Source organism: Macaca nemestrina, chromosome X (assembly GCF_043159975.1).
Source record: "Macaca nemestrina isolate mMacNem1 chromosome X, mMacNem.hap1, whole genome shotgun sequence".
Classification (NCBI taxonomy): domain Eukaryota; kingdom Metazoa; phylum Chordata; class Mammalia; order Primates; family Cercopithecidae; genus Macaca; species Macaca nemestrina.
Genome location: NC_092145.1, coordinates 23,661,010 through 23,674,738, shown reverse-complemented (window position 1 = coordinate 23,674,738; position 13,729 = coordinate 23,661,010). Strand labels below are relative to the sequence as shown.

The 13,729-nt window shown below is 41.3% G+C and overlaps 1 protein-coding gene across 1 annotated transcript in view; it reads left to right on the top strand.

Moving 5' to 3' along the window:
• Positions 1 to 2,353: 2,353 nt before the first annotated feature.
• Positions 2,354 to 13,729, top strand: part of LOC105481432 (serine/threonine kinase 26) — a 52,625-nt gene continuing 41,249 nt past the window's right edge. Inside the window, exons 1-2 of the mRNA XM_071089075.1 lie at positions 2,354 to 2,488; positions 2,589 to 2,739. Coding sequence (XP_070945176.1) covers positions 2,698 to 2,739 — 42 coding nt within the window. The 5' untranslated portion in view covers positions 2,354 to 2,488; positions 2,589 to 2,697. The remainder of the gene's footprint in view (positions 2,489 to 2,588; positions 2,740 to 13,729) is intronic.

Sequence of the window (13,729 nt, the reverse complement as noted above, 5' to 3'; positions counted from 1 at the left end):
AAATGTCTCAATATTCCAGGCCTCAGCATTAAGCTTTCATTCTTCCACATAGTTACATAACTCTGGCCCAGAATGATGTCAGAGAAAGTCGTTTCTCTGATATGCTTAATTTACTTATCTATCAAAATTATACAACTAGCTCATAAGTAGTTGTGAAATTAAAGTAGCAGGAAATAATTTTGGAGACTAAATAATGAAAGATGTAACATACGATAAACTGAACAATTTAAATGTTCAGTAAGGTCAATGCCTAGGAGTTTAATCTGACATCAATAAAATATATAGTGTACACATTATGCACCTAGTAACCTCAGTGGAGAATTCAAAAGAAGTTCATTCATTCATTCAACAATTATTTATTGAGGGCCTACTATATGCCATGAACCTAGTCTCTGGGGATACAGCAATGGACAAAATGTATAAAAAGCTTGCCCTCCGAGTCTTGCCATCCTACCTGAATCATTCTCATGTAAGAGAGGCTGGATCTCTGGCCTCAAGGACCTAATATGGGCAGACAAAAGAAATGAAATACATGAAATAAGAAGAAAGAACTACAGCATGAGCGCTGCTCACATTGGAGGAGTTTGAAGGAGGGCTTGGAGCAACTAGGAAGGGTCGATGGAGGTGAGATTTGAGACAGGTCTTAAATGAGGGAGCTTGATTCAGACCCTTGCAACTTAAAAGTGTGATCTAAACATCATCACCATGTGAGAGCTTGTTAGCATTGCAGAATCTTAGGCCCACTCCAGACTTGCGAGATCAAAATCTGCGCTTTTGAGGGATCAAAAGAACCCTCGGATTTCTATGGACATTAACAGTTTAGGTGGTGCTGCAGGTTTCTGGTCAGGCTGGCAATGTTGTGAGCTGGACTGGTGGGAAATCGAGACTAGATTGGAGCCTAGCATTAGGTTAAAAATAGGGAAGGGCTGGACTTGAGGAACCAGGAGTAAGGAAAATGCAGTTGTACCCTTTATCATAATTAAACACAAACAGAAACCGTAGAGAAAGTAGTAAGTTTATCACCAGTCAGCGGGACCTGCGTCTGAATTTTCCAGCTGTACCATTTCTTAATTGTGTGACATTTAGGTCAAATTATTTAACCTGGTTGAGCCTTTTTCTTCATCTGTAATATGAGGGGAAATCTATAAGACTCCAGAAGGCCCTTGTAAAGGTTCAGTGAGGTATTAATAACACATAGAAAGCACTTAGCAGTCCCTGGCACAATGAAAATGACATCCATTAATAATATCGATATTGATAAGAATCACATACTATTCTCTGAAAAAGATTTAAAAGGAAGAAGAGAAACTACCGTTTACCACTAGAGGCCCCCCACAATGTGGTGCGTAGAGACCCATAACAAATTTCAAGGTAAGGAACTTCATCTTCATTTAAAAGTGGCACTTGACTATTCCGTTTTTAAAAAGTAATTAACCCCTTACGTGTTCCCAAAGGTGCCTTCATAATGAAATTCCTGTTGCTATTATTACCAGTCTTACTGTCGCTACTGTTAGAGTACTCTCAAAAGAGCCCGTCTCCCTCCTGAAGTGGAACTTAAAATGGGGCGGAGGCAGGGAGTTACCAAAACCACTGCAGTGTATGCTGAATTCAATAACCTGTACTGCTAACGATCCAATCTCATTTCCCAAACCTCTACTATCCTCATTAATTTTTCTGCCGACATACCGTCTGTTTTCCAATTTCCCTCTGCCTTACACGTGCAGAACTTATGGTAGAGAGAAGCCCCAGTTTGGCAGTTCTGCAAGTGATAGCCCAAGAGGTAGGGGGAATCTTAAGTTGAAGTCACCTGAAGCATGTCAGGGGTCAGGGAACTCGGAAAGCAAGAGTGTGGCCACGGATCTGCCAAGAAGCGCGACTCCCAACTGAGGAGACCAGATGGCGGGAAAAAGCGGGGGTCCACCGACTCCGCGGCTATCTGTGATCCTACCCTTGGCCAGGCCGGGGAGCCAAGAAAGACTTCCAACACTCCCCAAGTTTCAACTCAAGTCGTCTCCGAGGCTGCATGTGCCCCAGCCTCGCACGCCTCCCTGCAACGTGGCCGCATCTGGGGCGCCCTCATACCCTCAGGGTTTCCCAAACTCTTCCATTCTCTTCCCAGGCGCAGCCGTGTTCCAGGTCTCCCGGTCCCCGGGTTCTCCTCTTCGCGTGCCGGGAGAGTCTCCAGCTTCTCAGACTCCAGCAACCCCAGCCAAACCCCTTCGTTGCCTGGAGCCTCGGCTCCCGCGACACCGCCCGACTGCGGGGCGGGGGCAGGGCCAACGGCGGAACCGCCCCCAACCGCCTCCCCGGCCAGGCGAGCAGGCGGGTGGCTGGGGCGCCTCCACCTCCTCTTCCTAAAGCGGCGAGGCGCAGAGGAGCGGCATCACTCGAGCCCAGGTCCCAGCCACCACCACTCACAGCGCTCGGCGTTCAGGAAGAGGAGCAGCAGCGGAGGCGGCTGCTTCAGCGGCGGGCGGGCGCCAGAAAGGTAGACTGAGTCCCGGGCAGCTGCGCCGCGAACAGCCCACCTCCTAGCCCCGGGCTACGCGCCGCCAGCCCAGTAACCCCACTTTTGTGTGTCCTTCCAGGCCCCGATCGAAAAGCCTGGGAGGGCCGCCGAACTACCCCCGGAGGAGGAGCCAGTCCGAACCCAAGGCGCCACCGCCGCAGAAGCGGAGGGAGGCAGCAGTTGCCTCCATGGCCCACTCACCGGTGGCTGTCCAAGTGCCTGGGATGCAGGTGAGGAAGCGCAGGCCGCCCCCGCCGCCCACGTGACTACTTGGGAGCCCGGTGCGCTCTCGGTGCTGGGCACCGGCGACAAGGGACGGCCCCAGGGCTCCCCTGAGGGCAGGGCCGGTCACTCTGGCCAGGTGACCTGGGAGTAGGGCTCGAGGTGTTTCCTGGTGTGTAGGCTAAGTAGTGCTCTTCGCTGGGAAGGCGAGGCGGGACTGAGGCGCGCAACTAGGTGGGGATTGAGGGCGGTTGGGGGTATAAAAATAGGCCAGAGCCACAGACACCTGCGCCTGCTGAGCTTGGCACGGTTGGGGATGGGGGGCCGGAACTTAACCTGGGAGAGATGGAAGTGCCTTGGAATTTGTGGGGTAAAACGCGAGTAGTGAGTGACCTACACCCCCCACCCCAAACACACACTCAAGTTGGGGCGGGGCAAGACCAGGGGTGGCGGCGGCGGCGGCTTGCATTGGGCTCTTCCTGTGTGCGTAGGGTTAAGAGAGAGGTGACCTCTTTCTCTCTTTCGGTACTGCTGCTTAAGGGCAAAGTTGTAGCTTGCTCCCCGACCCAGGCCAGCCCATAGTGTGGCGTGAGAAGTGCTGGTTCTGTTCAGAGTCGCTGAGGTGATGACTTCTCAGCCCCCTCTGTGCCTTTCCCACAAGATGACTGTTACATGTGGTTAAAGGAAGCTTTTTGTCTTGGACAAGGGACTACTGCATGGAACCCAACTTGTTACTCGAAGTCTACCCAGCCCAACCCCCTCCCATTATATTTTCATTTTATTAAAGGTAAGCTATGTCAGAAAACTTTTTATGCTGTTATGTTTTTAAATCGGTGCACTTTAGGCTATCTGCTAAATGTTACCCAAATCTACTAACTTTTTAAAGCGTTCATGTTCTATTTTTTTCCTTTGCTAGATGGCCCAAACAACCCATTTATGAATAGTTTAGAGGCTAAAACCACTAAAGCCTCAGTCCCTCATGATCTAAAATGTGAAAACAACCTTTTTTCAAATTCGAAAATAAAATGTTTAGTAGTAAATAGCTTATATTTCTAGTAGAAATCAAAGAGTTGTAGACTGGGGCCTCAATTTACTTGTTGATGCATGGAGTTCTTTTTTTGTTTGTTTTTCAGTGTTCTCATTTTATGAATGGCCACAAAAGTGATTTTTGAATTCTTTCCCAAAAAGGGATTATTTGTGCACCTAGAACTCCTGGTGTGTCCTAAACACCAGACATTTCAGCTGCATTTAGGGCAAGTCTGGGTTGAGTCTCAGGAAGTTAGTGTATATTAAATAAAGAGAGAGAGAGAGAGAAAGGGAAATAGGAAATAGTAGGGCTTAAAAAAGAAAAGATTAATCCACTCAAGCCTTGCAAAATGCCTCAAACTTTCTTCCTCTCAGGCGGCCTCCCCCCTCCTTCCCTCCCTCTTTTCCCCATGCACCCTGCCCCACACCCCATTCATTCAGTTCTGCCTTTGATTGTATCAAGGGAATTCATAGTTCGCAATACTAGTACAGTTTTGCTGTTTGATCTGGGAAAAAGTGACATTTTCTCACCGTGCTCTTCTTTCCATTCTGTGGAGAGTAAAACGATGCACATGTGAAGTTTGTCTGTGAGGGTCTCCATGCTTCTGGCTCCATTGTGTGCGCGAGCCTGCGTGCGTGCGTCAGCAGAGTGAGTGCCTCGCGTTCATCAAGTTTGTGATTCTGGGGAACTCTGTGTGCTGAGGGGAAAATAGTTTCTGATCTTTATTTTGTCTTGACCTTATTGAATTTATGTGGTTTAGGAACTGCTTGCTGTTCAGTATTTCTGATTGCTCCCTGCTTTAATTATCTGAGTTGCCTATCTGCTGAATTTTTAAATCTTAATTAATGTGGATTCGAATGTGAATCACATACTTTAAATTACAAATTCTGCCTTTCACTCTATGCCCTCTGAGTTGTGATTACTTTGTCCCACCTAATTTGAGTAGGGCAAACATCTCAATGTTAGCAAAGAAGAGAGGAATCTTTTTTTTTTTTTTTGGTCATTCTCTTCATCTTAATGAAATGGTAAATTCTTAACTTCTTATTTCCATTTTCTTTCTAATATAGTTCTTAAGCACTTTGTGCAGCACACAATTTTTTCCATAGTTGAAATTGTACAATACCTTAATAATAAATCTGATAGCATGCAGTGTGACTCTTGAACCTAGACTATTTTTATTATTGTTATGTAGCAAAATATTGCGGATGAGATGCAGAAATCTATTGTGAGCTTGTAAAATTCTCCTAGAGTTTTATGAAAGCGTCAGGAGCAACTTTTAGACCTTTAGAAAACTTGAGTTAGCCATGTGTTCTTGAAATTACTGTATAGTGTTTCCACAAATCAGGGTGAGGTGGCCGACCAGCCTATAACTTTTTAACAGTTTATTTTAGAGAATTATGTAGATTGATGGGAAAAATGATTTTTCCAGAAATAAAAACAAAATTGCTTTCTCCACAGTTTTTTTCTCCCTCTGAGGAGAGATGTGGAGTAGAAGCTCAGCTACCTGTTCTATCACTTAAGACTTCCAGCATTCCTGACTTTCAAACAAAGAAATTGCTGTTGCCACTAGTTTAAAATAGAAAAGAAACTTGGAGTGAAGAAAGAAAACCCAGGATTTGGTCCAGTTCAAATTCTTCCTTTTGAATTGTTACTCAAACTCATATTGTTGATATTTCTTAATATTGTAGTAATGAATATTTTTGCCATATTACACCAAATGTTGAGGGTATGAAGTTTTTTGTACTTAATTTGTGCTTACTTCTTTAGTGTGTAACTAGAGGAATTTTCCATAGCAGTAGCTGAACTCTTCAAACTATTTAAAGTACACCTTAAAAAAAAAAAACCCAATAAACCTATCTCTTTCCACTCAAATATTTACTCTTTAATGATTCAAAACCTGTTTTCTTTGAAGTTTTCAGTTATAAATCATACTTAAGTTTAAGATATTTCCCCTTAGAACCTACAATAGTATTTTTGAGGACAAATTTTCATTTAGAATATTGTTAATTGTTAAATCTTTCGTAAGATGTAGGTGGGAGAATAAAGTTAAATGTTGAATTAGAGTACTAAATGTTATGCTTTATCCTGTGCCTCTTGTTAAAGAACTTTTAAAGCTTCTGCTAACGAACTTTAAAATTAGCCTTCATGTATCTTTAAATATGACCCAGGTGGTACAGTTTAAATCTAGTTGTCATTTGAGATGAGAAGCAGAAATGAAGTTTAACGATTAATGAACACTTTATTGAAGACTTTTATCTAAGTGGTGGGAAACATTGCCCAATGTTGGTGAACATAATCACTGGGTTCTGGGAAGCATAGTAATATATATTACATGTTCTGCCCTTAAAGATCTTAAAATCTTGTTGAGTTGTTAAAACTAGCACATGAAATATCAAATAATGCAAAATCTGTGAATTCACTGTAAGTATAATAGAAGTGTCAGACTGGAAGCATTGAAGGCTTCCAAAAAGTAAGCTGACCCCAAAGTCTTGTTAGGATGGACACCGAGCAGGGCATTTCCAAGCAAGGAAAAATCCCCAGCAGAGGTAGACAGACTAGGATTTTTCGACTTGACAATGGTACTCCCACAACAATTCTGTTTTTCGCTTTCCATACAGTATTCAGTAAATAACATGAGATAGTCAACACTTTGTTATAAATAAGCTTTGTGTTAGATGATTTTGCTTAACTGTAGGCTACTGTAAATGTTGTGGACACATTTAAGGTAGGCTAAGCTATGATGTTTGGTAGATTAGGTGTACTGTATTAAATGCCTTTTCAACTTACAATATTTTCAACTTATGATAGGTTTATTGGGATATAACCACATTTTAAGTCAAGGAGCATATGTATACAATACAGATAAGGAAGGGTGCACTGCATTTGTGAGCGCATGCACACACACACATACACACACAATCTTTGAGAACAGGATAAAGTCATTTGGGCTGTCATAGAGAATTCCTCTAGAAAAATGATGCACTATAATATCAGAAAACTGGATTGAGTACAGATCATGATTGTCCTTAAATGCCAGGGAAGGATTTTGGCCTTTGAACTGGCCATTAAACAGTTCTGAGTAAGGGAGACTCAATGTACCAAGTTATATATCGGAAGGGAAATCTCAAAATTGGATGAATGAATCAACTGGAGGATTGAGAGATGTAAGGGAATTTGATCTACAGAGGCTATTTCTTCTTTTTTAACTTTTTTTTTTTTTTTGAGACAGGGTTTCACTCTGTCACCCAGACTGTAGTGCAGTGGCACGATCACAGCTGACTGCAGCTGCCACCTCCTGGATTCAAGCAATCCTCCCATCTCAGCCTCCAGAGTAGCTAGAACTACAGGTGCATGCCACCATGCCCGGCTACTTTTTATGTTTTTTTTTTGTGTGTGTGGAGACAATGTTTAGCGGTTGTCCAGGCTGGTCTCCAACTCCTGGACTCAAGCAATCCATCCACATTGGCCTCCCAAAGTGCTAGGATTACAGGCGTGAGCTACTGCGCCTGGCTACAGAGGCTATTTCCATGGGTCAATCATAGTTATACAGATGCAATGGGCCTTCCATGGGCAGGTTCCCTTCCATATGTTTAGTACTATGAAGAAAAATTAATTACCAGGCTTAATAATTAGCTAGTTTCAGAAGGAAAAGTTAAAGACTTTGTGGTGTTGAATATGAGGGAACTGGGAGACTTACGATACATCTGAAAGAAATTGGAATGTAATGGAGAAGAGCCAGATCTGGTAGGAAGTTAAGGATTTCTGTTCTAGACTTGTGAATTTTGTGGTAACAATGGGATGACAAAGTACATATGTCCAATAAGTAGTTGAAGATGTAGAACTGAAGCTTTAGTCATTCATCAGATATTTACTGAGCATCTACTCTATGCTGGGCACGTCACTTGAAAATGAAGGACTAGAGACATCAAGGAGGGAGAGGTTCATAATGCCAGAAAGAATATGTGGAAGTGAGGGACCTCATGAGACAGGACACATAGGTTGTAAGAAAAGGAAGGATGGCTTTAAGATGTATGAAAAGATGAAAAAATGTGTCAAGTTAGAGAGTTAACTGGGGTGGGGTGCATGGATTCTTTATTTAACAGTCATCAGGAAACCTACATTGGAGAAAGAATTCAGGTTGGTACCAGAGTCCAGTATGTGGAGTTCATACCTCCCTTACACCTCCCTACGGGGATAATCAGATTCGCAATTTGAGGTTGAAAGCATTGCTTTGCATTGGTGAACCCGAATTATTGTCCTTGTTGTTGAGTAGTTAATGCAGAGGTGTTGAATATGCTAATGATAATGGCAGAAGACCAGCTGGAACAAAATAATCAAAGACTGTTAGCTGAGAGAAGCAGGGGGGCGGCGGGGGGATAGTTAGAACTTTTAACACTAGGGGAGTAGGGACTGTAGGGAGAATAAACAGAAATTGGGTATGATAGGACATGTGCCTTCAACAGTAATCAGAGTTTAGAAATGGCACGTGAGTACAAAGGTCCATCATCATGTACTTCCCTTGCTTGAGTCCCAGAAAATGAGAGAATATAATTTAGCTGGTACTTAGGAACCATTGAACATTGTGATGCTGTATTTTTTATTCTGCTTTTCATTTATTCAGTGACCTTGAGTAAATCATCTACAAAATGGGGAATAATAAAAGCTGCATTTCCTTTGCCTCAATGAGAGGTTATTAGGATGAATTAACTATCATCTGTGGAGCTGGAGCTCCTTTGTAAAAGGTGTTATGATGTATGGGGGCAGTTCATCCTGCAAAACAATGCTTGGCTAATCACATGAAAACACTGTCATTATCTCATCTCTCTCCTTGATAACCCACATTTTTCTTTTGAAACCCAATCACCACCCCACACCACCCCAGTGAGACCCAAAGCCCTCTGCTCAGTTTTCTATACTTTTTGTTATATGGCTCGTCTCTGTAGATCTACACTTAGTTCCCACTACTTCCCAACAAGAAATCCCGTTAATTCTACCATGCCAGTCACAGTTCAATAATCAATGATTGGCCAAATTCTACCTGATTTTCAAGGTCTTCCATCTTACCTTCTTTGTGAACTCTCTCTGAATGTCCCAGGCTATAGAAATCTCTTCTGTTTCCAAGCACCTATTCTGTCTTTTGTCAGTAGTAGATACTCTTGTCCTTAATGTATATACTGCCTTAGATTTTCTCTAATTATATGTGTTATACTTGTCTCCCAAATGAGGTTGTACATTTCTTGAAATCAGGGACCATGGATTTCAGTTTTCTTTGTACCATTAGGTATGAATTATATGTAAAAGTCTTGGCTAATCACTGTACTATAGAGTGGATGTGTCTCATTGTTTAAAATTCTGTTTCTTTAAAAATATTGTACAGTGCTTGAACTTTGTACGCCTTAAAGACTAATTTATGTGTGTACAATGTAGACTTTCTATACCTATTTAAATGATTTTCATGTATTATGTGTAATATGTCTAGCAAAATATTCTTGTAACTAATCATCTGTTCACACACACTGAAGCTCTCATTCTCTTGCCTTCCACAGACTTTGAGAGAAAAATGAGCTTCATTGCTTTCTTAGTAACCATGGCTGATTTCAGACAAATTTGTGTCTCCCCTGATCTCTTCTCCTTTTCTCCTTCCTTCTACTTGTTCTTTCCCATGGCTCTTCAAGGTCCTCTCACTGGTGATTTGGACCTATCTACCTCTTATTTCTTCCCTCTGCCCTCCCACTCCCCAAAAAACAAACATAAATAAAAAACTGTTTTACTTTCCTGTCTGAACTGTCACATTAGAAAGAATCTGATAATTTCACTCATACTAAGATGTTTTTGATTAATGGCTCAGTGCTTTACTTCTCCATGGATATTCACATTGTACAGGGAATTATACCTTAAGAAATGGAAATCTAATAGTAGAATTTCAGACATCTTGATAGCAATTTTGACTGAGTTCTGTGTTCTGAAAGAGTGGTGGTTTTACTGGTTTTATTTGTTGCTAGAAAAATGGTGTTAGGTGAACAAAAAATAACAGTATTATTAGCTATAGTACAACAAACTCCTTTTCATTTCTCATAATTAAGACTCAAAGAATTTCTACCACAGGCACATGTAAAACAATGTCTCTGAAGGAATGGCAGAATGTAACTCATTTAAAAAAAAAATCAATTAAATACACAGAACTAAAATTTTGACCACTTCTTTTTTTCCTTTTATTTTAGTTGACATGTAATAATTATACATATCTATGGGATACAGAGTAATATTTTTTTTTGTGAGACAGGGTGTCACTCTGTCGCCCAGGCTGGAGTGCAGTGGCATAATCACATCTCACTGCAGCCTCAACCTCCCAGGCTCAGGTGATCCTCCCACCTCATCCTCCTAAGTAGCTGGGACTATGGGCAGTCGCCACCGTGCCTGGCTAATTTTTGTATTTTTTGTAAATATGGGGTTTCACCATGTTGCCTAGGCTGGTCTTGAACTCCTGGGCCCAAGCGATCCACCATGCTTGGCCTCCCAAAGTGCTGGAGTACAGGTGTGAGCCATCGTGCCCAACCGAGAGTAATATTTCAATACATGTATATGATGTGTAATGATCAAATCAGGGCAATTAGCATATCTATCACCTCAAATATTTATCATTTTTTTATGGTGTGAACATTTCAAATCCTCCCTTCTAGCTTTCTGAAAATATACAACAAATTATGGTTAACCATATTCGCCCTACAGTACTGCAGAACAATTTACTCCTATCTAGCTGTAATTTTGTGTCAGTTCACCAATCTGTCCACATCTTCCCCTCCTGCTTCCCTTCTCAGCCTCTAATACAATTCTATCTATTTTCTCATATGAGTGAGAACGTGCAGTGTTTGTCTTTCTGTGCCTGGCTTAACATAATGTCCTCCAGTTCTGTCTATCTTGCTGTGAATAACAGGATCTCATCCTCTTTTTACAGCTGAATAGTACTCTCTTGTGTATACATACCACATTTTCTTTATCCATTCTTAACCCTATCTTCTGTGCATTTCTCACTTGGTCATCCGCCATTTTAGACTAAAGTGTTAGATGACAGGAACGACATCTTTGAATTAATGTTTGTAGAAATCAAATATTTATTGAAGATACTAACTAATTTCTCTTAATACTCCTATAACATAGAGTGATTCTGTAGGAAAATGCCTTCACATTTGGATTTAAACATAAAACTAAGGGCACATTGACAGCCAACTCTACCCATGATCCTCTTTGTTGTCCCTCCCTAAAACCACATATGATTTAGGAAAATCACCTATCTGAACATTCAGAGAAACCGGAAGTCCTATATATGGAACATATACCGTCCTCCATTCCTGCCTGCCTCTCCCCACCACCCCTCACTAGCATATACCTTGCTGGGGATAGAGCTACAGGATGCACCTAAAAACTCCCCCTCAGGCTGTTCTGGACTTGTTCCAGCCTTCCCGACAGCAGCCTGCTGGCCTTTCTTTTCCTCCATTTTTCATAGCATCGTGGATGAGAATGATTTGTGTCTCAAAATATCAGATTAACCACTGGTATGTCTTAGCTTTGGATAGTCTGGCAAAATTAGAACAAAACTGTGGTTCATACTTCCTGAGCCCCAAAGTAAACAAAATTGTAGATCGCTTAGATGAAACAGGTGAAAATAGTCTAATTATCTTTTTTATATGTTCACTTTCTCTTTTTTTGGTCAAGCATCTTAAAAAATGTGCCATTGAGGAAATCGAAGCCATTGTGTTTTTGCATTTTTCTCATGAAAAATGTTTACAGAAAAAGTTTTCAGCCTTTCTTTGTGATCCTTGTAACAGAGATTATGTATTGTCAACAGTGTTTTAAATTTTTCCCTCTCCTTCTATTACCTCTTAAAGAAAAAGTGGGGAAAAGAAATCTATACAAGTACAACCTTATTAACTTAAAATACAAAGGACTGAAATACACTGAGTTCAAATCAACCATCAATGGGTTTTTTTCAATTTGTTTATTATGGAACAATAGGGTGTCTAACCAAAGAATTAACAGTTGCTTTGAATTATAGAAAAAGCTTCCCAGTATCAACTTAGTGAAGTTTTACTGAATTTGAAATCCATACTACACTAGATGTGTTAGGAAATTTCTAAGCATGCTAGTGAATTACTCTACCAGGTTTCAATCGTGCCTGGTAACACAATCCTAGGAGTGAATTTTTGGCAAGTGGAGGAAATAATTTAAGAACATCTAGAAGCATCCAGATTTTTCTTTGAAAATGCATTTTTGAGTTGCTCCGTTAGTCCCTTTTTAACCCTTCTTCCCACCCTCAGCTTTCCACTAAACCATTGGCTTTGGGACATATCACTTTACAGTATGTTATATTAAGCTAGGTTTGACTGCTTGATGCACTATAGTATGAATAACAGAGCAGTGGGTGGTAGGGGAGGGATGGGCAATATAGATAATCAGGTGGAGCATAAGCTGTTATTAATGCAAGACAATTTAGGGGAGCTGAGCCAGTAGAAACCATAAAGTCAGAATTTCTTCCCAAAGCCTCTGGCTCATCATTATCGCTGCCCACTAGAGCTGGGAAAGTTTCTAAACTCCCTGATCTCAATTTCCTGCTGCCTGCCTTAACTTTAAGCAGAAGCACAAATGAAACCAATCAGCAAAGTACGCACACATGCTACTAAAAGTATGGTGACAGAAAATAGAACTTTGACCTGTTGTGGTTAAAGAGACTAAAGTCAATGTATCTGACAGCCTTAGGGAAATACGCATATTTCAAATGTATGCTTTTTAAGTGCTACTGGCCCCACGGGAAGAACACTTGGCAAACTCATTAATTAGGATCCTGTTTGAATCTCTAGTTTTAGTTCAAATCTTTTGTTTGAACTTAACGGTGAGCTTTCTTAAGTGCTTGTCAGTAAATGGTAATATATTGGACTTTACCAGCTTGGACAGTGGTGACCCAGGTTTTATATTTTTACACACAGAATCTACGAGGTTTGATTTAAGCCAGAAAATTATTAGCAGCAAAGTTTGGAAGGCCTACTTTGGGTAGGACAGAGTGCTTGCTGCCTATCTTTGAAATACAAAAAGTATTAGAGAGTTCTTGAGTTCAAGAAGTTTATACTCTAACCAGAGTGACTAGACACCTACACATTTAGAAATCTAACAATGCAGAACAGTAGTAATGAATCCCAAATAAGATAGAATCTGATGTAGAAGCATCCATCCCAAGGAAGCCTGGAGTAAGAAAGGAAACTATCCATTATAGAATACCTTTCTGCTAGGCATTCGTGTTTTGCTACTCCACTACATCGCTTCTCGGCAGGATGGCCTTCAACAGACCTTTAAAAGAGAGTAGGAGGCAAGCAGGGGAAAAGGCCCAAGGGGACACACACAGGCTCCTTGTATAAGAGAGATTTGAGGTAGGTACCTGTTGGTATGAATTGTGTTAGGGCTACACTGTAAAAGGCCTTGAATGCCAGATTGATACATTTATTCTTCACTCAGTCCATAACAAGGAGTTTTGGGTTTTTATTTTTTTATTTTTTAGCAATATAGTGAAATGATGGAATAACGTTGTTTGTTTTGGAAGATTGCATTAGGCTGTTGGAAACCTAACAGGGTAGGCTGGAGATAAGGGAAGGCTTAATTGATAAGGGTTTAATCTAGGGCAGTGATGGTTAAACTGGAGCATGTATGGGAAGCACCTGGAAGGCTTGTGAAAACACAGACTACTATACCCTAGCCCCAGAGTTTCTGATGGAATAGATCTGAGGTGAAGCCTGTGAATTTGCATTTCTCATGAGTTCTCAGCTGCTCTGCCAATTTGGGGAGCACTTTGAGCACCACTCAAGGATGACTTTAACAGACATTGGCGACCCCTTAAATGTGAGAAGGGAGGAAACATGATGAGAGAGTAGAGTCAGAGATAAGGCTGAGTTTGGAAGAAAATTGGTACAGTTTTGGGAATGTTG